The following is a 26,194-nucleotide window of genomic DNA, read 5'->3' as shown; positions in this document are numbered from 1 at the left end:
ACTCATGAATTAAATACAGACGACACAAATGCATCAAAGTTGGAAAAGGTTGGCATCCAAGCTTAATCATATTGCTAACTCATCCGACATGACAGGCTCATTCCTCTCTGCCTCACTCGCGACCACTGAGCTGAGTCAAACATTCAGTTTAGGAGGGGGAATATCCCGAAAGAGGACCTCTGTGGTGTGAGTAAGTGACGGGTATGATGTTAGTACGGCATAAAAAGAGATTATTGAGACAGCAAAAAAATGTAACCTAGCATTGTAAGAAATGTAAAAGCATCCCTCTGGGGAAATTGTGTTATTCAGTAGCAAAAATAAACGATATACAGAGGGGACAGTAGAGTGTGAATCAAAATGATAAAATGGGGAAAAATTAAGAGCCAAGCTGATAAATGCACCTTTTTTAAAAAACCCTAGGAGACGTATTTGCCTGACTTTTGTTGTTTGTTTCACTAAACATAATTGTGCATGTTTTTTTTTACAAAACATCAATACCAAAGAAAACAATTAAAAACCCTTTAAAATATATGAAAAATGCAGCACTGCGAACCTGAAAACCGCTTTTTATTTTTTATTTTGGAGATATACGGTTCTCACAGGACAGTGACGGACAACATCCATGTTGATATGAAAACATATAAAGATAGAAGTTGATGTGAAAAAAAAGTGCTATAGATACAGATGTTGTAGAAAATAATACTGTCTGGATAAGGCCCATACAAGATCATCCGTTTGCACAGAGAGGAAGGAAGGAAGAGAAAGAGAAACTTCAACCATGTCACTTTGCGTCCACACATTACATTACATTATTACATTACAGTCATTTAGCAGACGCTTTTATCCAAAGCGACTTACAATCAGTAGGACTTTGCGTCCACACTGGTGACTTCGGGCTTGCTGATAAGAATCAGATTATGAATCACGGGTGAACCAGTCTGAAGTCTCTAAAGGTCTGGTGAGGACAAGCTGCCTCTCGGCCTAAAAGTACATTCGAAGTCGAATTATGTCAGTCGGCGTTACTCTGTGTGTCCTGAAGTGACACGAGCAGAGCGACGCTGGTGCCCAGGACGGCTTACAAGTGTTTCTGTTTTTAATGCGCACAAGGAAGTGTGTCATGTAGTTCTTTTTTTCTTTGGCTGCAAGGAAACAGATCAGGGAGACTGGGAGTTCCTCTGAAGACACATGCACAGATACAAAGGGCTGGCTGATTGATCGTATTTTAATTTCAATTACACGTTTTAGCATCCAAAGATTATGAACAGAAGATAATAGAGATAAAACCATTATTGTGCGACACTTCGTTTGTTATGTTTCTCTCGTTTTGTATAAATAAATTAATGAATTAATGAATATAATCAGTAGGTTGTGAAGTGCACTATGACATATTTAATCTAATGTATTGTGTTTTTTATCTGCTTTTATTTAGGTTGTTTTCAGTAGGTTGATCTTATTTATTTTGATCAAAATGTATACATGATGTATTTTATATTATTGATTTCTCTCTCTCTCTCTCTCTGTCTATATATATATATATATATATATATATATATATATATATATATATGAGAGAGAGATATAGATATTAATTATTTTCCTAACTTTCTTATTCTCTTTATTATTTTCAGGAAATATGCTGTTAAAAACATAATAATAATATAATCAATATTGACCAAAATAATCCTGATTATGAGTTTTCTCATAATTGAGCAGCCCTCACGGATCCACACACGTGAATCCCACTTGGCCACCATTCATCAGCTCACCCCCCCTCCTGTTAAAAATGATATATTACAGGTGAGAGGGCACTGTCGAGCAATTGCCCCGCCGTCTCGCAATCACCTCTCTCCTTCCCCATTCAGCCTCCGGTAATAACTTTCCATCTGCTCAAAATTGATGTGGGATCAGTCTATAGATCTGTCTGCCCCCACTTAACCCCGGAGAAACGCACTTATTCCGTTCGAAATGGTCAAAAGGCGATGAGCGACGGCGATGCACGCACGCGCCCTCATTCTAAAGTAAGTCTTTACAGTGCATGGCATTAAAGCAGTAATCATTTTTAACACGCAGGTGTCACCGTGGTCACAGGAGGGAAACGGAAAAAATAATATTGCAATATTGTAACTAGAAGTGCGAAGTCAAAGGTAACTGGATTTGCAGAATTAGACTTGAACATTCTTTGTTAAACTCATTGGAACAGCTCTACCAGTTCCATTTCCAGGCGTTTTTTCCAGCATTTAACTAGTTTGGATTGTCCACATGTTGGAGTCGCATGAGTCACTCTAAAAATGGTTGAAGCTCAATTCGCAAGTCATTACAAGATCATTTCACCGTGGATTAGTCATTTATTAGAAATAAACCTTCATATATCACAAACCTGTACCCCATTATTGTGCAATTGTACAAAGGTTTGTGTTTGCATGTGACAGGCTGGGATGCCATCACTGTTTGCTGCCACTCTTAGTATGGGACTGTGCGTGTGTGTGTGTGTGTGTGTGTGTGTGTGTGTGTGTGTGTGTGTGTGTGTGTGTGTGTGTGCGTGTGTGTGTGTGCACGCCGGCTGTTGTCTCTGTATCCACAGCTCGGCTGAGGGGCCCCGCCGTGAGGACAGAGTGCCTGCCCCCCCCCCGCTCCCCCCACCCCCTCCCCCTCTGGCTGCACAGCAAGCTCTGCCACGCCAGCCTGTGCCAGCTCCGCTTTCCATCCCCCTTTGCCTCCCTCATTTTGTTGTAATTTGTCATCACCCTCCTCTCCCCAACCCCCTCTCTCCCCCCTCCCTATCACGCACCCTCCCCTTCTTGCACGCCGACACACATTCAAAAAAGCGGAGTCCACACATCCCTGATGAAAATGGAGAATGGCGTTTCCAAGGTGGACACCTGCGCCTCCGTGCTCCAAATACGCACGTAAATACACACCAAGAGGCTTCTTATTCTTGGACACGTGCTCGGCCCGCACGCACACACCGAAACAAACCAACGGCACATATGCGTGCTCAGACTCTGGCTTACTCCCACTCGCTCACAGGCTCATGTGCGTTATTTGTCCATAACTCACTCCATCTGTTTCTGTCTTCTGCCTACCACTCAGCACACACACATACACACTCATTGTTTTGATGTATAATCACGCATAAGTCCCACAAACACCTGTAGTCCTCATATTGACTAGACAACCCATAATCCCCATTGGATGGACAGGCTCATTAGCACACAGAATGCTCCCACATCACCGAGCACAAACGCAGCAGCATAAATCTCCACATACACTTTGGCTAAGTCTTGTTTTTTTGATTCCAGAAGAGATGTGGGGGATTTTCTGTGCACACTATATCAATAATGGTTGCATGCTGTCTTTACACACATGGACATGTCCCTTGGTCTCTCTCTCTTTCTCCCTCTCTCATGCACTCATGTGCGGTGGGGAGCGGCGTGAAGTTATTGGCATCCTGAGGCGAGTGTTACGGGTGACATTTCCACTGCTGCTGTGGTATAGAGGTTTCCTGCTGAGCTTCTGGTCCATTGGCACACACAGAGGGACAGGGGGACCTCAGGAGAGAGAGAGAGAGAGAGAGATTATCATCGTCACATTTTCTGTACATGCATGTGGACAGAGACACCTTTTACCCTTTAAACTGCGCATCTTTGTGGGGATTCCATAAATTACCTTGCAGCTATCTTCAAACTCAAACTGGTTCTCTCAAGACTAGCAGAGCAGGACTGCCCACAAACACATAAATTGAGAGATGACAGCTCGAAAGACTCAGCGCTTTGGTGCCTTTCTCTTTATGCAGTTTCATTTCCTGTGATGTCCCAACACCAATGAGCAACAAATGGGAAAACTGGCCTTGTGAATAGAAGATCAAATCTTCTCAGAAGCGTCTCCAAAGAACAGAAATAAATAGATAGATAGAACAGAAAATAAAACTAAATTCCCTGCTCTCGCCGTTTGTCATCATCTGAATTCTAAATGATCTTGACGATCTTATTAAAACACATGACAAACTGCTCAGACTCTATAAACTGTAACAGCCCCCACAGATTACACATTATCGTTGTTTCCTAGCAGCCTTTTATTCCGGCTGTGGTGTTTGCCAAGCGCTTTTTGAGCGGATGCAAATATATCTGCAATTTTGTTTGGATTGTGTATAGAGGCACTTTCATGAATGGTGACGCTTAGGCCAACATGTGTTGAACTGCAGTCCATCAAATAGTCACTGAATGGTGTATCAAAGAAAATGTAGAATACAGTTAAGTTAAGAAAAGTATTTTTCTGTTGTAATAATCTATCTTCCAAAAAGTAAGGGTTTTAGTTAAAGACCATTATATCACTTTTTTACATAATTATTATTATTTATTGTCTTTTGGATAGGACAGATGAAGTGACATACTGGGGCGCCCTGTTATGCAATACCTAAAGGTATCCACCTAAATAACCCAGTACCAAGTGGTTTCAAAACTTCTCCAGTCAAACGATACCTGCCATCGGTCCTATTTCTACCCAGACCTAGAATAAAATTATCTGTGTGTTTTTACTCGTAGGCAATTACTGCAAGCGTTCTTTGCTTTAACGCAACATGTGATCGGCCCACTACCTCAGCAGCTGCAACCAATAGCTGTTCGGACTAACAGTGTTAACCTGAGGGAGAGCGCTGTGGCGATTAGCCAGCCGGCACGCTCACAGCCTTCATTCACATTTAAAATAAATATTTTGTCTTCTGCTAAAAGTGGCATAGTCTCACTTTAAGGTTCAAAGAGAAGTGTGTTTTGTAGTTGTTTGCTTATCACAACTCCAGATTTGGATCATCTGGATCCAGTAAATCAGGCGTCAAAACATTCCTCCAACATCTACGGACGGCTTGAAAGATGGACAGTCCATGTTTTTCTTCCGTGCCGTTATTTTCACCATTTAGAAACCAAGCGATGCAAAACGCACAAACAAACAGCAGCATGTAACCGCTGCGCTTGTAGGTGGCGTAAGTGCTTGACTTCCCCCTCCTTCCTTACTTTTCCCTCTCACTGTGCGCCTCTGTGCGGTGCTGGTCAGCTTGCCATCCTGAACAATGTAAATCTACTGTTGAATTAGTTATTTTCATGTTTTATTTTCATCCATCACACAGGGCACACTGAGAGGGCGGAGTGCGGAACAGTGAGAGTCCGTGCGGCGTGGTGAACCATCGCCATGTTTGCACACATTGGAAAATCGGACAGGGGGGGGAACACAAGTCTGCACGTGCCTTGCCCTTGTGCACACAGAAACAATGAATTATCGGTTGACCTGCTCATGCACAACATACATGTGGACACACGAGCTGCACGTTACACAGATTGGTTCTCTCCGCTGTATTCAGTTTGCCTGGATCTGTGCATTTCTGTAGTGCAGTGGACCGTGTCTCTGTGTGCATGTATGATACCTGGATGGAAATTCACAAACACACCGTTTGCCAACAACAGATGCTCCTTCTCATCACACATGGAAGCTCCATTCAAGTGATGTATGTACATAAGCACAGATGAATGCTCATACTTTGCGTTTTTGTTTGCCTCTGCTGCATAAATGTGTTGTCGTGGCACAGAAAATACACACAAACATAGAATCAATGTTGTGTGGACGTCGTGTGGTTTTTACCGGGCCCTGCCTGATGGATGCCGTATTTATGAAGCCCCTTTCTGTCACTGGATCAAGGACTGCAAGCATCATCCAGTCAGACAGAAAAATAGAGGGACGGGTGGATCAATGTGACAAGGGGCAAGGATGGAGCGAACGGAGGATGGATGGATGGCTGGAGGGAAGGAGGAGACGACAGAACGGAGGGATATGGGGAAGGAAAGAGAGGCGGGGTGGTTGGTGTGGGGGGGTGAAACAGGACCGCCTGCTCGGAGGGAAGGTCATAGTCAGCAGGGAGGCTCCAAGTCCTGCTGAGCCAGGGACACGTAAAACAAACACACACACGGGCCGTTTTTTTTCAATCCAAAAATAGTCCCACATCTTCTGTCACTCACTGACGAGCATTAATAACGTGTCTTTTCAAACATAAAATAAAAAAAGGAGGATCTGAGTTGGCAGCTCGTTACATAGGGCGTGTGATGGACACTTATTGTCTCCCCGATGAACTCGCCCGCTCATACCTCCAGGCATGTACCATTCTAATGCAATGCATCGCGTTGGAGCAGGCCGCTCTTTTTTTATTTGTCCCTCCCCCCGTGCTATCTCATCCACCCAGCCCTATCTATTCCCCCGCGTCGTTATTCTTATTCGGTGCTAGGATAAATCTGGTCCCCGTTTACGAGGCTGCAACTGTAAGTCAGATAGAGGTAGATAGAGCAGCAGGTTAACTATTAGACGGAGAGACAGATGGGCAGAGGAAGGAAAGACAACAAAGACACTGGCTGCCCAACAGGAAGATGGACAAGCAGGCGGAGAGACTGTGAGACAGACAGATACATATTTGTTCACTGTGTGATGGAAAGAGAAGGATTTTGCATGACATGTTTAAGACAGAATGGAAGCAGGTTGGAGTTTTGGTTACATGTCCAAATAAAGGGGAACTACTCTGGAGGCCGAAACAATCGCACGGTCTGCATTTTAAAACCCTAAGCCATCAGAACATCCAGGAACTTAGGAATTTATTTTAGAAAGTTGAGCTGTTGAAATGGTAAAGAAGACAATCTTGCCTAAATGTCAATTTAAATATAGGTAGAAGTAACTTTTTTTCATCCGTGGTAATGGAATTCAAGATCTTGACCTGCTTTCTCAACAAGCCAACCGTAGCTTACCTAAATATCTATGGGTTGTGACTGTGCATTGTTTCTAAATGTCTTCTCAAAGTGTCAAGTCTCATACTGCCAGAGGTTTCAGGCTTAAAATATACACTGGTCTCTTCCCATGGCCCACCACGTGCCATGTGGTGGGCCATCCCCGTCAGCAGATCACGTTGTTTCATTCGGTTTTGCAAGCGTCGTCTGTTTTTCTTTTTGTCCCTGTCGATCTGTCCATTCTTTAAACCTATAGACCCTCTGTCGGAAATTGATGCTATTGTGATGCACCAATTGTTTCCTGTTTCCTATCATTCAATTCAATTCAGTTTATTTTGTATAGCCCGGAATCACAAATTACAAATTTGCCTCAGAGGGCTTTACATCTGTACACATGCAACATCCTTTGTCCCGGGACCCTCACATCGGCACAGGAAAAACTCCCCTAAAAAAAACCTTTAACAGGGAGAAAAAAGGAAGAAACCTATGGGAGAGCGACAGAGGAGGGATCCTTCTACCAGGATGGACAGAATGCATAAGATGTCATGTGTACAGAGTAACAGCATAACAGAAATCATCATGCGCCACACACTTTTTTTTCAGTTGCTCTTTACTTTAACTCTTGGCTTCAGGGGTGGGGAATTGTGGCATTACCTCTACCAAGGCAGAACTTCTCCAGAAAAGAGCTGTGTGTGTGTGTGTGTGTGTGTGTGTGTGTGTGTGTGTGTGTGTGTGTGTGTGTGTGTGTGTGTGTGTGTGTGTGTGTGTGTGTGTGTGTGTGTGTGTGTGTGTGTGTGTGTGTGTGTGTGTGTGTGTGTGTGTGTGTGTGTGTGTGTGTGTGTGTGTGTGTGTGAGGCCTGTTCAAATCCCACTCTGGCAGGCAATGACAAAAGGCATAGTTCCCTCATGATTTCCTGAACAGCTAGTTTTAGAGTTACAGCTTCGTTGAAAAAGGCTACTTCCCTGTATGGTATATGTGAGTGCACTGGTCAGGGAGGCCACAGCTGTAGGTGGCAATTAAAGAACTGAAGGTTCCCTCTTTCTACTCTTTTATATTATCTTAATCCTCCAGGAGCCAGTATCCCCCCGGGATGAAATAGACCCGGGAGTTGATTTTCCATTGGGAAAAAGTAGCGCCAATGTCAGTTTTTAGTTAAAAATATAAACTTTTCTTAAAGATATATATTTTTTCTCTTGTCGGTTCTCACAATACAACTGCCTTTGCTGAGCTAGCTGAATTAATGTGCCTTTATTGCTTAAAAATGTTCAGTATTTTAGGTGATTACCCTGTATACCCTTAGGTACTGGTACTTTTCAGAATGAAAGAAACGGGTTGATTTCAGTGGAATTAAAGTGGTATACCCCTAAGTGATGAAATTGATTTTAAGCATGCCCCATATTTACTCAGTATTCAATAGCACTATTAGAGAAAAGTGCTTTCTGTCTCCTCAGTTTGAGTTGTTAATTGTAAATAAATTGTGCTGCAGGAATCGGTCCGTACTGGTGCAGCAGATGCCTCTCCAAGCCCGGCTGTCACGGAGGTGATGTCCTCCATCAGGATAGCACAAATTGACCTGGCCCCCGGGGCAGCCTGAGGGGACACTGCTGACTCTTCCTATACCGTCTTCAGTGGCTGTCAACTGCAGGAAAAAAAGCTCTGCCAGCACATCTTACTTAGCCGACAAGGGAGGACTCACTTTAGCTTAGTTTACAGTCAAAAGTCAGGCAGTGCTCGGCGTATGGCCAGTTTTCCATAGGAACTATAAAGTGGCTAACTTATATATGGGTCTTTATAATTTCCTTATAATTCAATAATTTCCTGGAGAGAAAGATGTAAATGTTTTCTTAAAGAGACGGTACACAAATTAAGTAGCAATTTCCTTTAGAGTTTTAGGAAACTGAGTCCAGAGTGTGGTTGAAAGAACAGCCAAATTGTTATTGCCTTGGAAAAAGAGACTGGGATCCATTCAAATTTTATTCTCCATGTTGTTGTATTGAATACACTGTTTTTAGTTTTTTTTTGCGTGTTCAGCTGCTGTGTGCAGAATAATGGCACAAAACGAACCTTCCGCAATCTGTTCTTTTCTAGAAAATGATTGGAAAACCATGGGACCTGTGAAATACAAGATGAATAAAGTGTTTTTCCTTTTTTTATTATTCTCTTTTCTTTTCGTTTCTCTTTTTTTTTAATCAGGCAGAAGCATGTCCAAGCATTTAGCAAACACGCGTCTCAAAGCGCAGACAGCTTTAGTGCTGTGCTTATATGTGTATTTGAGCGCCTGTCTTGAGGGAGTCATGTCGGTGGTGGTCCTGCTCCGGCGTCCTCTCCATCTGTGTGCTTTGTGCTATGGTCCCCCAGAGGCCCTTACACACTCTCTGATGGCACATCAGAAGCCTCCACCTGTAAACACAAGCATCAATAACCTTTCTCTCTCTCTCTTTCTCCCTCTGTCTCTCCGCTGGCTGACTGTTGTTTATATGGTTGTAAAATTCAATTAGGCTGCCGGGGAGGGGGGCCGGCCAGCATTACTGCCTGCCAGGGTGACATTTCATTTGCAATGAATCATGGTCCGGAGGAGGACTGGGCCGGCGAGCAAAACAACACTTCTCCTCCTATCCGTCCCCGCCTTCTCTTTTCTTTTTTTCCCTTCCCTCCTCTGCTTCTTGGTGCCTCTTCACTTACTTAACACCCTCTCCTCATCCCTCCGCTGCATAAACCCTTCTCCCGCTTTATTTCCCGTCCGGAGTCGTGACGCTACTCTTGTTTACTGCCTACAGGTCAGCGAGGAAGTAGTATTCACCAGCGCTTTTATTTTCTCAATCTTTGTTTATGTGCTCCCCAAATCTTCCTGACGTATCACTTTTAATCAAGATGGTTTTTTAACCCCCCGTAATCGCTGTTTCTTGGTCTTCTCCAACCATCACAACCATCGCTCCTCCACCACTTCTGACAAGATGAGGATTTTAAGCTCTGGCTTTCCTCTGCTCTCCTCCTACCTGCCTCGTTTTGATTGAGGCCGGGACCTCAACATTTCAGGTCCGCTTCAGCTCCAACCAAACCCCCATCCCTGGGCGAAAGAAAATGTCTCAGCAAATTTTAACATGCATCACTTTCCCTGGCAAATACAGTGGCAGGCCACTGCCACCGCCGAAAGGGTGGGGACAAAGCCGGCTCTGCCCGGTGACACACAAAAAAGAATTAGATAGAAGATTTTTTCTGTGTGCCCCGGTGCAGGAGCTCGAGAGTCAGGAAATGATGGATTTAGGGAATTCCCACTGCTCGTATCATGCGAGTGTGCTGACTGCATTATTTTAGAATGGATTAACAAAAAAAAACTCTGCTTAAGACCACAGAGAGAACTGTGGGATGAGAAATTGCCTCTTGTGCTCATTAAGCCGATGTAAACAGAGAAGAATTAATAGGGTGGCATTGAGAAAAATATGCAAAAAGGCTCTAAATGAATGCATAAACCACCTCTCTGATTAAAGAGAAGGGATTCTACTTAAATCTGGGATAAACTGTGAATCATCTTATGCAACTACATCCACGCTGAGGCGAAAGTGTGCTTATGGAGAACACATCAGTAATCCAATCTACCAGAAAACAGGCCAGGGACTCATTTTGGGGTCTGGCCTGTTATTCGGGGATCTCACTGCACAATATTAATACGTTTTTTCTTTAGCAATTGTATGAGGTTTGTGTTCCCTTTGCATGTTTGTATTTGTGTCTGTGTGTGTATTTTAGTGCATCTGCATACATGTATAAAAAGATGTGCTGCTTTAACACTAGTTAAAGCCCCCCCTTCCACTCAAAAATGTTTTTTGCTAATTGTTAATCGCTGGGATGTTTGAGCTTTACTACACAGAGTGCTGTATGTGCAGATTTGTGACAGTTTCTTCGTGCATGCTTTAATGATGCTATAGCTGGACCAGCTGCGCACACCTTTTAGTGCATGTGAGCGTGCCCCACTGACTAGCTAAAGTCCGCCACTCTGAACGGCACTCACACGGTGGTTACAGTTTGATAACCACCTTGAAGCGTAGCACCCACCCTCCAATTCTCCCCCAGGTAAACACCGCTAGCTCTCTCAGCACTGTTGTCGTTATTTGCGCTGTTAGCACCGTTAGCTGCTAGCCTTTTCCAGGTGGATTTTTTTTGAAAAAACGCTTATCCCAATTCCCTGAACTCCAAGGGGTCAAATGTTTAGTTTTGTCTGAAAAACAATCCGAAACCCAATGATAGTCACTTTCAAATAACGTATAACAGAGAAAGCAGCAAAATGTCACCGTTGGGAATGCAGATTCAACAAATGTTTGGCTAATCGTTTTAGCATAAAGTGACGCTGAGATGTTTTTCATCCATACAGTACTTTGGTATCTGGCAATCTCAACACTATTTGCTGGCTTAATAACAGACCCGCTGAGATAACACATCCTTTCAATCTGCTAATACTGTTGAAGATACTGTGATTGCGATGATTGTGTGTGTGTGTTTGCATGCAAATAGTTTGCCATATGGAAGAATCATAGGCAAGTGTGTTGTCTTTACTGCGATGGTCAGTTCTCATGACGCTACGCTGCCTCCTGAACACTTTATGGCCTTATAAAAGGGTCAGGTATTTTCTTTTACCAGCCACGTTGACAGTCATGGGACACGGGCATGACCGTGAGCTCAGGTTGGTGGGGGGGAGCGGGACGAAGGCGGTAAATTTACAGAGACACCAGATAGCGATTGGGTGGGGGGGGGTTCACTCCATGTGACACCTCCGATAAGGCCAGCTCAGGGACCAAACAGTAAATTATCCGCCCTCTCCCACAATGCATTACAGCTCAGTGGGACAGAGCCGCAGCTGACCTTCGGGTTGTTGGTATTTGCATGTTTATCGGGCAGGTGTGCATCGTGTTTGTGCACGTGTGATTTGTTCATGTTTGTTTGAATCATTTTATATTCGGGTTGAGATGCTCGGTGCAGATTGCTTTTATAATGCAGTTATTACCATGACACTCACACACAGCAACACACATTTGTACACATGCACTTTCTCTCCACATCTTCCTCTCTTACTATTATTCCCTCGCACACACAAACATTCACATGCACAGAGTGTCCACAGTGGGTCCAGTTTATGGATGAGTCCCGTAGGGAAGGCGATCTTTATTTAAATCCAGTTGTCTGTGCTCACTCCTAATCTCCGCCCCCAGAAAGAAGGGATTTCTGTGCTCTGCTCACTGATGTGATTTGAACCAGGAGGGGGAGGGAGGGGACGGAGGGATGAAGAGGGGGGGGGGGTTGGTAAAAAGTGAGTGATGGAAGATGGATAGGATGCAGGGAAATGTTATCCGCCTTTTGAAAAGGCCATGAACATAAAGGGAAAGGGACTGTAAATGAAAGATGGCAGGGTTGCTGGAATCCACTGGGAGAGAAAACCATATAGTTGTGTGTTTCTGGTTTTAACTTTTGGGGTGAAAGAAACGGCCATTAAGTGTGCTGTGGGAGCAGCCTCTCGATTAACCCGTAGCACTCCGTTGAAGCATTGTGCATTAAGTATCACATGCTTTCTTTTCAGAGTGACAGCTCTATTAAAATGGAATGAACAGATGTCATACACGTGTTATAAGGGCTTGAACGTTTTGTCCCTCAACTGTCTCGAATTCTACTTTGACCCAGAATCCACCGACCAACAATGTCCCAGTTTCTTTCCCCTTTCTACATTACATATACATATAGTTTTAAAATCAACTATTTATTATAAACTATGAAATTAACTCATATAACTTCGTTGACTCACTCTGGTCCACTTTGAAAGTTCCGCTAGCTGTTCCCTGCACTTGTTCCCTGCATCAGTTTTAACTATTCTTTTAGGCATCGGTCGATTTTACTTTCTTGTGCTTGAGTCTAACTGTTTGGTCGGTAAATGCATCACTGCAAACTTCAGTGCAAAAATGAAAACCTCTGTCAGATGGTTATACCGTGATGGAAATGTGCATACACACACTTTGAACATATCTCATAGTAAATTTTGAATAATATCAATAATCTTTCCATTTTATTTTAAATTGTGAAGTCCTTAAAGTAATTTAAATTATGAACGAAAAGCTATATAAGAGAGTTTAAGCTTAAACCATCACAACATTAACACATCCTAGCGACACACAGTGACATTAGCTGCAATGCTGTTCTTGTTTAGTTTTTCTCTTGTCTTTCTTGTCTAGCAAATGGGCTACAACTGCATTTGGTTGCACAACCCCATGTTGAAATTATCCTTGAATCCGCTTAGATACAAGATTGAAAAAGGTGTACAATAAATACACAGACTGCGTTTGCATCATCCAAAGTAATGGACATAATTACTCTTACTTTTTTAAAGTTTTAGTTTAGCTTTAACAGGTTTGACTCGTGATCGTGACTAAAAGGAAATATGGAGGTTTGTGGAAGAGAATGGAAAAGTGCATATTTTGCATGTGTCTTTGCAGATTCCTGTGCCCGTTCTGCTCCGTCAGTGAGTATGAACGGCGTAGTGTTGGACTGGGTCAGTTTACCTTTGGGGTTATTCCTATATGCATGAACTCTGCAGCTCTGATCACAGTTTGATGGGCACTCTGGCTTGACGCACTCAGCGTGTTCTCCGCTCTGCATCGCCCAGGCATTCTGCATGGTCAAACCGCATTACCCAGCTAATTCCTATTACTCCTACCACCCTTACTGTTCACCTCCAGTCTCCTTTCAACTTTTTTTCCCCTCTCACACTCTCTAACCCTTACACCAACTTTCACCACTCTTCTACACCCGTCAGCCGCTGTTTCTCAAAGACGAAAAGTTTTCCACGCCTTGTCTGAGGGATTGGATCGATCCGTCTTCAGACCTCCCACCGGCGACCTCCACTGCTGGGGCCGAACCATTTCACTCCACATGGGGGGATTACGCCTCGTTTCTTTCCGCATTCCCCTTGACTTGTCTTCTCCTGCATCCCCATCGCTCCCCCATCTCTCTAACTGACACTCCGATACCGCCTGGATCTCCCTTTTACACCCGCTCCCTCTCTTTGATCGATACCTTCGCTTCCTCACCGCTTTTCTCCCGGCTTGTCTTGGTCTTCCCATGTGCCCCCGTGTCCTTCACTCGCGGTGTGTGCCCCTACTTGTGCGCGTTTGTCCGAGGCCCTGCCTGCATCTGTCAGGAGGAAGATGCCAATTACTTCACGGGCACAGGAATACTTTTGGCTGCCAGTCGCTGTGTGGCGTTCGCTCCATACCACTTCCCGCTTGATCAGATCCCTCGCTGTGAACTGCAACAAACATACAACCGCAAAAACGTTCGGAAGATTAGTTGGTGTGTGTGTATTTCGACAGGACGACCCAGAAAAGCCCACCCCCTGATAGGGCGAGTCAATACACAGTGTGAGAAAGGCAATAACCCCTGGTGGCAAACCTCTTATCTCTCATCTCCTCCTCCCCTCTTTATCTTTTCCCTCTCTCTGTCTCTCTCCGTCTCTCCCTCTTTCCTCGCTTCTGCTCGTGTGTGTCTTTGATCCAGAGGACGCCATATAAGCACCACTGGTAAGAGGAACCAAACCAAAACACACAAAGTGAGAGAAAAATAAAAAAAAGAACCAATCAATAAAGGAGAGAACACGGTAGGTTGACATGGTCGAGCTCTCCGGAGAGTTTGTGTGTGTCTGAATGAGAGCAGCTTGTCAAATGCTGTTTGAGTCCGCAGTGACACGCGCCATCACTGCTCCATCACAAGCATCGACACGTCTGACAGATGGAGATCATGCACCAATGCAAACACACACACACCACATGCAGAAAACGGAACATTCACACAGTATGCATGACCAGCCACTCTGGCCTTCCATCACTCTCTCCGTGTCTTGACACACTCTGTCGACTCTTACTTGTCTATCTGCGTTCGTGTTGTGCTGGGTTTGTGTTTTCCTTTAACCCTGCAGAACCTCTCAATTCTTGCTGCCCCGCTCCCTAAGGACACATTTGTCACTTTGTCATTTGTCACTCTGGAGTCCCCACGGCCGGCTGGCTTGTGTGTGTGTGTGTGTGTGTGTGTGTGTGTGTGTGTGTGTGTGTGTGTGTGTGTGTGTGTGTGTGTGTGTGTGTGTGTGTGTGTGTGTGTGTGTGTGTGTGTGTGTGTGTGTGTGTGTGTGTGTGTGTGTGTGTGTGTGTGTGTGTGTGTGTGTGTGTGTGTGTGTGTGTGTGTGTGTGTGTGTGTGTGTGTGTGTGTGTGTGTGTGTGTGTGTGTGTGTGTGTGTGTGTGTGTGTGTGTGTGTGTGTGTGTGTGTGTGTGTGTGTGTTCTGCTGGACGCGCCGCAGCTGCAGCCCTCATTCTGGCCTCATTACTTCACACTTCACCCCTCGCCTCTCCTCCCAACGCCACATACTCGTGGTCTCCCCAGATTTCCCTCTTCGCCGGCTCTCAGGGCTGCTGTCCTTCTTTCTATAGGTACCTTTTCCCCTCTCCCCAGTCACTGTTCCGTTACATCGAAAATAAGCAAAATAACTTTAATAACTGCTGTTAGTTTGTTCCCAGTGCTATTAAACAACATAGCTATGTTACCCAGTGCTTAAGCAGCAATGGCGAACATAGAGTAAAATGGTCTCTAAATTCTAAATAAAAAAAGTACCTACAGATAATGCTACAACAAGGTCTTTTGGGGAGAAGATAAAATATTCTTGTCAATATTTTCTGGGTTGTCAGTTAATCTGCTTCTGTTCCAGTGGAGGTTGCTACTCGCGACAGAATGTTCACCAACCTTTGGTGGCAGAACAGCTGAATATTACCTGAATATGTTTGTCCCTCTATGTTTTTTTTGCTCTTTTTCTCTCTCAGGACGTTGGGCATCACTAATTCATTGCACCCTTTACCTCCCTTGCCCCAACCAGAGTAGATGACATATTTAATTCATCACCGTGTGTTTGTGTGTGTGAGCTTATGTAGCATTTAATGCATTAACATTAAGATGAGATAGCTTTGCGCATGCGTGTGTGTGTGTGTGCGTGCGTGCGTGCGTGCGTGCGTGCGTGCGTGCGTGTGTGTGTGTTGCTGCTGCTGCTTCAGGCTACCTGGAGTGGAAGCGGGAATGTGGGAATTGTAAAATAGGAAGAAAGGAAGAGGCCTTGGCAAGCCTGAGTCCCCAGTGGACACACACACACACAAACATCTAACGTCCTCCTAGATCTCCTCCTATAGCATAAAACCTCCCCGAGGCGCGGCATAAAGGCAAAATTGTGCACACACACAACATGCATGTTCCACACGCTACATCAAAACCGACACAAAAGGGCATGTGGCATATACGCTGCACACGCCGCAGATTAGCATACGCGCATGCACAGGGAACGGCCCCGCCTCTTCCACTACCTGCAAATTAACCTGCTAAAAAATCGATACTTTGAAAAAGAAAAAGAGACACCCCCCTTGAAGCCACGAGTGTTGCCCTTCACTAACCCTTTACCCAGGCATCAGTGAAATCTTCCCAGGAAAAACACCATCATCAGCTCCTCCTTGAGGGAGTGTTCTGCAGGGGGGGGCGACGCGACAATAAGTCGGTTTTAACATTTGCTATTCCGCTCAATTTGAGGAACGAAGCAGCTATCAAAGCTCATCTCTGTGCTCGGGTTGTGGCTGCGGGGCTCCATTCTATGCTTGTAACTCTCGCTGATCTCCTCTCAATTGATTAAAGCAGCAGCATTATCATCAGCATTACCCCCCTCTGAGCTTCCATCCTCCACTGTGAGACGACAAAAGGATTTCGCCATCTCTTTTGTGATGTATTTTTGATGCCCCGTGACTAGCTGTGCATTTCATCAGTGAGCAAGGAGCAGCTAGGCGAACGCATGGAGCTGTCATGACGGCGGCGGTTGCGTTAGCGCCCGGCCCCTTACACGAATAAGCTCAGTGCAAGGTTTATAGGCCGCGCTGAATGTCCCTGGGATGCGAGCCATGTCGTATGGCCGCCATCCGTCTGTCTGTCCTCTGCAGCACAGGTCAGCACAGCACTGATAAAGCGTGAAGAAAACAGAGGCGCTAGTCAAGGACACCCTTCGTCTCTCTCTCTCTCTCTCTCTCTCTCTCTCTCTCTCTCTCTCTCTCTCTCTCTCTCTCTCCCCGTCTTCCTCCTCCTGTATAGATTTCACTGTCAGGCTCTTGCTTCATCTCTCATCTTCGTCTCCCTCCACACACCCACCTCCCATTGTCATCTTTTGATGACAATCAAAAGATGACAATGTTTTTATCGTCTCTGTCCTTCTCCCTTTCGCCCTAATCTTTCCTCTGGTTTAACAATGCTCTAGCTTCTTCTTCTTCTTTTTTTTACTTAGCTCACTCACTGTCTTTCTTTTACTTTTTATTTACCTTTAGGCAAATCACTGTTTTTCATTTCTCACAAGAAAAACAGGACGTCAACACATCATATGAGGGAGGCCCCTGCCTGTTTCAACTTGACAAGTCCCCCATGTACAAAATGAGGTCCATTAAGAAAAAAAATATGGGTTTGGACAGCCAAAAAGCCCTGATCTCAGCAAAAACCTTTGGGATGAGACAGATTTATTGCCCGACATCAGTGTCCGACCTCACTCGTGCTCGTGTGGCGAAACAGCAACCTGCTAGCTAGCAGCTATAATGTTACAGAGCATGCCGCTTGGCAGTGTGAATTTTGAAAATGTACTTATTATTAGTTTTACAAATTGTTGTGTGCCATGTAGTTTTTTGCCCTGTTAAAGAGGATAAGATGTGAGTCATTTATTTTCTGTTATAAAGTTGTAACCATACATAACCATGCACTCACAGCTTTCCCTGACCGCAGCAATGGCTGTTAATAGTAGTAGTATACATGAGGACCTTCTCATACAAGCAGATATGGATCAGATGGTTGTGGCAGTTTAACGTGGGTCGTATAACCATAAGCATAATGTGATGCTCTATCGATCACTAACGGGTTCTATTTTCCGTTTGCACCTAACCTTCCATGGGGAGGTCAAAGGTCAGGGATGGCCACAAACAGGGGCGTTGCGGTCCATTTCCACTTACTTTTGGTTTTGGTAGTGTATTGACTGATTGATTGGTGTGTGTGTGTGTGTGCGTGCGTGCGTAAAGCGTTTTCCTTGTGAATGCTGCCGGTTAGATTGCATCGAATTTTCTCCCACTGAGACAAGCCCCCCGCTGCTCCCGACTAAACCAGCCTCTTTAATTGCGCGCTACTTCTCACTCTTTCTTCATGCAGCACACAAACACCTGTTTTTTTTTTTTTATATCTGTTTGTTGTTGGAAAACTGGGGTAGACAGATAAAAGAGGAACACGAGTGACCGTGTAACACCCTGAGATGAAGGGAGTACGGGGGGAGAGCCGGGGGAGAGGGGGTGATGCTTCGGAAATGTCATCTGACTTTCAAGTAGCTGTCAGACTATGAAATATCCGTCCCGGCAGATCCGAGAGAGCGTCCTAACCGAGTCAGGGTCGCTCGACGCCATGTGGACCGAGGGAAGATGAAAGATTCTTTTTTCTTTTCTTTTTTTAAGCATTTCGGCTCCTCGTATTACCATAATACCAGATTTGCTGGCGGTTAGCGACGGACAACACAACTTCAGCGAGGCGCTCACATCTTCGGCGACTGATGTTACAAGCGGTGTCCCTCAAGTTCAGACAAAAGCCTGTTGCAGGGCATCAAAACAATCACACACACACTCTCTTTCTCCTCTCTTTATTCTTTTTTTAATGTTAAAAAAAAGAAAAGCCACTCGACATCAGAGAGCGATTTAAAGGGCGAGGAAGCTGAGAATCAACACTCCTCAGACTAAGAAAGGGGACAAAGAGAGGGGGAAAACCAAACGAGGATGGATGAACATAATGATGATGGTGATGATGAGAGATGTAACGCCCACAGCTGCCAAACCACTTGCCCTCCTAACATGGTGGAGGGGGGGGATTCCTCCTTTCTTTCCCCTTCTCTCTCTCCTTCACATGCATCTCCATCCTTCTGCCCCCTTCGCTCTGCCTGAGGCCCCTCCTCTGGATCTGATCTGACTTGTCACGAGAGCGCTGTAATCCCTCCATTACAAGTGACCCGCCCAGAGTGTGTGTGTGTGTGTGTGTGTGTGTGTGTTTTAAAGTCAATGACTCTAGGGCTATGGCCCAGATTGAATTATTCATGAAGCATGTTTATTCCCTCTCTCCTTCACTCCCATTCTCTCATTTGCGGCTCCTCCATCCCAGCGCACCCCTCCATCTCAATTCCCATTCCTCCTTGTCTGACCCTGCTGCTGGGCGCTAACCGACAATCAGTCTCACGCCATGTCAGCATGTTTTACGCACGCATTACTTGCTACACGACGCATCTATACATCAGGGGTATATAGACCTGGTGTGTGCATGATTGAACACGCGTGGTGAGGGAGGTTGAGGACATTATGTGAGTTAGTCTAAGAGACAATGGGGTGCCTAGCTGAACTACAGTCCTGCCTGGACTCGCACAATGACACTTTGACAAAAAAGAGAGAGGGATGAAGTTGCAGTTTCTCCTTCGGGTCACATTTTCTATATGGGTTGTGTTTTCACATTTTTTGTTTGTTAAAGCTAGTTGTATTTTATTTTGCTGATACTAAATCTTTATCTTCATCATGTCTAGTATTTAAATAATTAGGTGATTAACAGAAAGTTAAATTTTTGGGGGAATTTTTCAAGCCATAATTCCAAACATCTTCTGGTTTTCAGCCTCTAACAGTTGAGCGTTTGCTGCTCCCACTCTGTTTTATATCATTGTGATCTAATATCTTTGGATTTTTGAACCGCTGGTTGAACAAATCAATTTGAAAAAAAAAATCACCTCTGGCTCTGGTAAATTGTGATGGACTGCTTCTGACGTCTTATTGACCACTTGTTTAATTGATTAATCAAAGAACCTCCTATGTCATCTCAGTAATGGCCGCCGCATGTGTGTGTACAAACACGTGTGGCTGTCGTCTGCCGTTATTGATCGGCAGCGGCTCGCGATCAAACACAATTAGGTGTGAATTCTCCAGATTGTATATCGACATGTCTCCTTCTGCCACCGCGTGTTTGTGTGTGCTGGTGCTGAATCAATAGGAACGCAGACACTTTTTTCGAGGCGTTATCACACCGAGCTGAAGATCTGTAGATGTAAGAGCTGATGGATTAAATGCCGGCCCATCTGTAACACTAAAAATGCAGACATAAACACACTCGGCCTCCTCGCACCGCTTCATATCTCCAGATCTCAGCGCTTCATTTTGTGTGTGCGAGCGCGCTTTTTGGTTGCACTTGTCTTTGCATTGATCAGAATGGTCTGCATCTCAATCGGTTATTGATTCACCTGTGTGTGTGTGTGTGTGTGTGTGTGTGTGTGTGTGTGTGTGTGTGTGTGTGTGTGTGTGTGTGTGTGTGTGTGTGTGTGTGTGTGTGTGTGTGTGTGTGTGTGTGTGTGTGTGTGTGTGTGTGTGTGTGTGTGTGTGTGTGTGTGTACACATGTACGTGTACTTAATGTCTACTCCAGCACAGACTGGCCTCATACCTCTAACCACAGTGAAAAAGACAGAATAGATTCCTTGTTTTTTGTTTTTTTAATCAACTCCCCCTGCCAACTGTTGCCTTGACAACCTTTGTTTACCCCTTCATTCCAAGATCAATTTAATTGGCGAGCTCTGTCTGGCTCATACCCCCCACCCCCACCCTACCCTCCATACACACACTCACACTCCACCAGCAACCAATCACTCACTGAGAGACAGGTATAAATAAAAGGAAGGATGGATGGTGGAACGAATGGCTTTTGTCATTTATTGACCACTGTGTATTATATCTCAGCATGTTGTGGTCTTTCGTGTTACTGCGGTTATGTGGATGTGTGTTTGTGTAAGTGTGTGTTTGTGAGGGGGGCGGCGGAATGTGAGATGTGGTTTTGCAGCCAAGCAAAGGTCATGCATTATTTTGCCGTGCCAGTGAGTGAATACAATATGATGCATTTCCTTTTTTTTTCCCCCATTGTGGATTTTATAAAAAAAAATTCTGCTGTGCTCAGCACGTTTATGTGCGTTTGCGTGTCAGCTTGTCTCCGTGTCAGCTGTAAAACAAGCAGACGAATTCAGACAAAAGGCGCTGCTCTTGTTGTATCCAATCACGGAGGCGCTCATTCTCTTTGTTTGAATACTACCCAGCAGGCTTTGTGGCCATTTAGCTCAGTAACTACGAGTACGGGGCTCATTCGGAGTCATCAGATCCCATTCTTGTCCAATTATGCCGGCTCTCAGCGGTAGATATCATAGGAGCACAACAAGTGTCTTGAGGAAATACTAATGAGGACTGTTCATAGGCACAGTGGGACACACACATGCCCCAGTGCAAACCAACCGAGCAGAAAGAAATATTTTGATACACGGAGTAGCATAGCTGGGGTGGATTGAAATTGAATTAGCAACTCCAGTTAACATCTCATTACATAGCGACAGCCGTTCTGGAATTCATTCATCCAATAAAAGAACAATGAGTCCTCAACAAACTATTAACTGTTAAAAAGGGTTTAATCATGTATTAGTGATGATTATGTACATTTTTACAGTTTGCAGGCTCCTCTGTGGATGATTTTGAAAAGTTGGACTATTATCGGAAACGCGCCGGTAATCAACCCACATCAGAGCTTTGTCTGAATTAATTTGCCGTAACATCTTCCGCTAGCAACACCGCACGTGCTAATTGTTTGTGTTTGTTGCCGGTTCCACTCACGGCCACTACTGTGATGTAATACGCCGAGGCTGGAGGAAAACATCTCTCCTGTGCCGCTCACTTTCTTCAGTCCCACTGCTGTCTGCCCCTGAGAGTGAATACAAATCCCTTCTGCTGGTGTACAAGGCAGCTCCGTAGCTCCAGGCCTGAGGGCCAGACCTGAACACCGGCCTTTGATCCCTGTTCTGCCCCTACCAGCTGCTCCACTGGCCCTACTCCTTTCCAACGCTCGCTGACACCCAGCTCTGATCCTCATGCCTCCCCGATAATAGAATGGCCCTCCCTCTGCCCTCGGAGCGCTGTAGAGTCGCCCTCACTTCACATCGTGGTTTAAAAACTCATCTTTTAGAGAGAGACTTTCTTTGTCTTTGACATGCTGTTTCGGTTGCTCAGTGGCCATTTCTTTTGCATGTTTCAGCAGTCTGCACTTGGATACATCTCTGTCACCAACTTCGAATGCTAAAAGCAGATTGAATGGACGTTATTCGGCAGTTACCAGCTCAATAGATAAGTGTTAGAAAGGCCCTGTGGTCCGGGGCAAGGATGGGTCAAACAAACTTTCACCAAGGAGACTTTTTCTTGTGAAAAGAAGTCGAAACGTACCTTATTAATGCCAAGATACATCATTTCATGTAAAAAGCGTACAAAGTATTTTTGTTGGTTTATTTCACACATTTAGTTTAACATTCACTTTCACAACGTAGTAAGTGCAGTTCAGCCCATCTTAAGCGTTAGAATGGTAGCGATAGCCACTGAAAAGGGCCATTTACTCAGCTGATAGCATTCCCTTTTTGCTGTGGTGGTGCTGGCCACCTTTTCTCTTTTAAAACAGCTTCCTGTTGTATCTGGCAACGACTCTGAGAGCGGAGGGACTGAAACAGACCATTGACAGGCTGTAAAATCAAAACGATAAGCTTAAAGAAATTGAAACACTCCGCAGAGCCCAGAAAAACTAAAATCAGGTTAACATTCTCTGTTGGTATGTTACCTTTCACATTAGCCATGAACACTTGATCCACTGTTAATAGAGACATTTGGATAAGAGATGAGATAAGGAGACAGTTGAGGTGGAATGATAGTGAAAAGCTGTGCTGCATAGACAGATTTCAAATACTTTTATAACGGTTTCATAAACTGGAAAATTGTCATATGAACACATTTTGCATCTTTGTGGGGATGCACATACTGCAGGCTTCTCTGAAGTCCATCCCTGTGTGTTAATGGTGTAGCAGAGCTGACATCTGCATCTTTTGAAATGTGCGTGTGTGTGTGTGTGTGTGTGTGTGTTTTCTGTGTTGAGCAGAAGTGGACCTGGCTGTGGATGTGATGTCTGCGCTGTTTCCTGTCTTGCTCGTGTCACTTCCTCTCTAATAAACTGTCATGCCGTCTAATCTGCCCAGCTGGCACTGTCAGATCATGTGTCTGGATGAGAAGGATAGATGGTGTGTGTGTGTGTGTGTGTGTGTGCGTGCAGTATCTTTCCATGTGAGGATATGTTGAATAAATTCTTTCTGTTCATCTGAGGACAAGGATAGTGAGAATGATACTCAAACCCCTACATTTTGTAATAATAGTATTAGCGTTGTAGTAATTCAATTTAATTAAAATCAAATTAATTATTAGAATTAAGGCTATGTTAATATCCAGTCCAGACATAAACTTACAACATATATTTCATATGTAAGTCAAATATGGAAATGTGAAAGCACCAGCTCAGCAATGTAGACATTCTACCTTGCATTAACCGTTACCTATTGATTTCTTTAAGAGCAATGCTAACAGAAAAACTGAATGCTAATAAGATCTTCGGTCAAGCTTTTTCAGCACTTGATGCTGAGATGATCGTGTGACGCTGGCCAGTTATTAAAAGCTTAATTCTGAGACCAATCCTTGCTGGCAGCTTGTTCTTCAACTTATCAGAGCCCACATAGGCTATTGAGCTCAATTACAGTCTGTCTTTGTGAGTGCTTTGTCATTCATCACCATCATCTCGATCCAAGGTCTAGAAAATGTCCCAGGAATGAAACCAACTCTTCACTTCATCCAAACGCACACAAACTCTTCAAGCAGATCTCTTAAATGGCAATCTAGGGTTGATAGATCAACTATAAGTACGGGTTCAGTCTCACATGTTTAACAACTGGTAAATTACTGGGACCAATTATAACCCACTGACTTCATTCCCTTTATTTGACCGTGTATGTGAATTTGCATGTTTACAAAAACAAAATTTAGACAAATGCAACACAAAGATATAAAAAGGTCAAAGGAGAACTGGATTTGAAATGAAGATGTGTAATACACTTAATGGATTACAAAATATATTTAAAGTTAAGATGATCAACAAATATTAAACAGAGGTATGAACACATTGTTTGTATATACATTTTTGTTTTGGACTTGTTTTTGGTATAGGAGTTACAAATATTTCATTATTATTATTAAATATTAGTTTCTTTCATTTCCAGTGATAGATATATAGATATATATTTATTAGATCTCTATTTGATTTGTTTATGTTGAAAACTAAACCAAACCATATCAAACTAATGGGAGTCCATTTGAACAGCAGAAAACCTGAAAAAACAAGTTGATGGAAGTGTTTGTGGGAAACAGCTTTGGTCTGAAAAGTCAGATTTTTGTCAGCCAAATGGCTAAGACAGTATATATATTAAATACGATATCGTTTTGATTCAATCTTTCCCTGTACCAGAGTTTTACAAGTTGTTACAAAAGATTCACTACATCATTCATACATTTTAATTTTGTAATTATTATTGCCCACAAGGGAGGGGCAAACAACTGCGTGCGAAAACATCATTCACAATCTTTTTCACTGCCATTTTGGCTCTTTCAGCTAGAAAGATTCAGGAGAGAAGGGAGGAAGACATGGAGAGAGCACACTGGGAGAATTTGAGTTTGAGTGTCTCCTCAACTTTCCCGTGGGCTACCACTCTAACATCACTGCTGTTAGTTGAACATCACTGTTGTTGCTTTCACTTTGTCCTCTGACATACAGCAGGATGTCTGGAGAAAATAGGAAACCTGTGTGCCTACAACCCACCTGAATACTGCATGAAGCACTGTGTGTTTTTCTGTGTGTGTGCTTCTGTGTGAGTGTGTGTCTGTCTGTCATGTGCCCTGAAATTCACATAATGACGCTCGATGACAAAACTGCTGTCTTGCACTTGGCAGGGAAGAAATAGTCCTTCATATGAAGGTTGGCATTGTCCTTGTAGGCGGTGTACTTGTCTCTGTGTCTCTGCTTTCACCGCTCTGTGACTAAGAGAATGGAAATTCAAAAGGGGGGGGCGAGACAGACAGGGAGAGAAAAGGAAAACATTAAATGCCATAAACCCTGCAAGCTAAACAAGAAAACTGTCCGGAGGGACTCGTATTATGTATCCGACACTTCCTCCCTCAGCCAACCTCTTATTACCTCCTCCTTCCTGTTCCATATTCCTCTCCAGACATCCACCTGTGTCCCCCCTCCCAGTTCCCACCACACCATCTCTACAAGCAGCTAAATTCAGCGGGGGATTCAGTCCAGACCGGCTCAATTCCCTTTGGTCATGTTGTGGTTGTGTCGCATCAAGCTCCCAACAATTTGTGTATCTGTCTCTCACAGCATCCCTCTTTAAGTTGTTTACAACACTCGGCTTCCAGTCCCCACACACACGCCTCCATTACAACTTTTTCTTTGCTTGCCGTGGATATCCATGTGAGCTGGTGTGCTGGAGTTAGTATTTCTACACAACAGCATGGCCTTGAGGCTCCTGGCGATTTGTCCCCTAAGTGATGCTGGCACACTTTGTTCCGGCAAAAAGTCAAAGTTCGGAGCTTCGGTGTTGCACAGCAAAGCCAGTAAAGCATGTCACCTTATCTAGATAAGGTCATCTAGGCTTTAAAAACATCTCGTTCTGACTCTTGAATTCCCAACACTCCTGGGCTGACGTCAAAATCATGTCAGAAAACAGCAAGTGAATGGATTTTATCCTTCTTGCTTCAGATTCACCAAACTGTCAACAAGGCCCAGGTGTAGCCCATGATCCAAAGAATGATGGAAACCATACAGTCAAAATTTTAGAACATTATACTCCCAAATGAAGATATACACTCACCGGCCACTTTATTAGGTACACCTTGCTAGTACCGGGTTGGAACCCCTTTTGCCTTCAGAACTGCCTTAATTCTTCGTAGCATAGATTCAACAAGGTGTTGGAAACATTCCTCAGAGATTTTGGTCCATATTGACATGATAGCATCACGCAGTTGCTGCAGATATGTCGGCTGCACATCCATGATGCGAATCTCCCGTGCCACCACATCCCAAAGGTGCTCTATTGGATTGAGATCTGGTGACTGTGGAGGCCATTGGAGTACAGTGAACTCAGTCATGTTCAAGAAACCAGTTTGAGATGATGTGAGATTTGTGACATGGTGCATTATCCTGCTGGAAGTAGCCATCAGAAGATGGGTACACTGTGGTCATAAAGGGATGGACATGGTCAGCAACAATACTCAGGTAGGCCGTGGCGTTTAAACAATGCTCAATTGGTACTAAGGGGCCCAAAGTGTGCCAAGAAAATATCCCCCACACCATTACACCACCACCACCAGCCTGAACCGTTGATACAAGGCAGGATGGATCCATGCTTTCATGTTGTTTACGCCAAATTCTGACCTTAC

General features: G+C 44.2%; 1 protein-coding gene across 3 annotated transcripts in view; it reads left to right on the top strand.

Moving 5' to 3' along the window:
- Positions 1 to 26,194, top strand: part of LOC129096804 (ephrin type-A receptor 7-like) — a 155,311-nt gene that overhangs the window by 49,605 nt on the left and 79,512 nt on the right. The window contains exon 4 of one of the 3 annotated variants that reach the window (XM_054605459.1): positions 8,243 to 8,860. The exons of the other annotated variants lie outside the window; for them this stretch is intronic. Within the exon in view, the coding sequence (XP_054461434.1) occupies positions 8,243 to 8,328 (86 nt within the window). The 3' untranslated portion in view covers positions 8,329 to 8,860. Of the gene's footprint in view, positions 1 to 8,242; positions 8,861 to 26,194 lie in introns of those variants that run through there. 3 annotated transcript variants of the gene reach the window in all.

Source organism: Anoplopoma fimbria, chromosome 10, assembly GCF_027596085.1.
Source record: "Anoplopoma fimbria isolate UVic2021 breed Golden Eagle Sablefish chromosome 10, Afim_UVic_2022, whole genome shotgun sequence".
Lineage (NCBI taxonomy): Eukaryota > Metazoa > Chordata > Actinopteri > Perciformes > Anoplopomatidae > Anoplopoma > Anoplopoma fimbria.
This window is presented reverse-complemented; position numbering and strand designations above follow the sequence as displayed.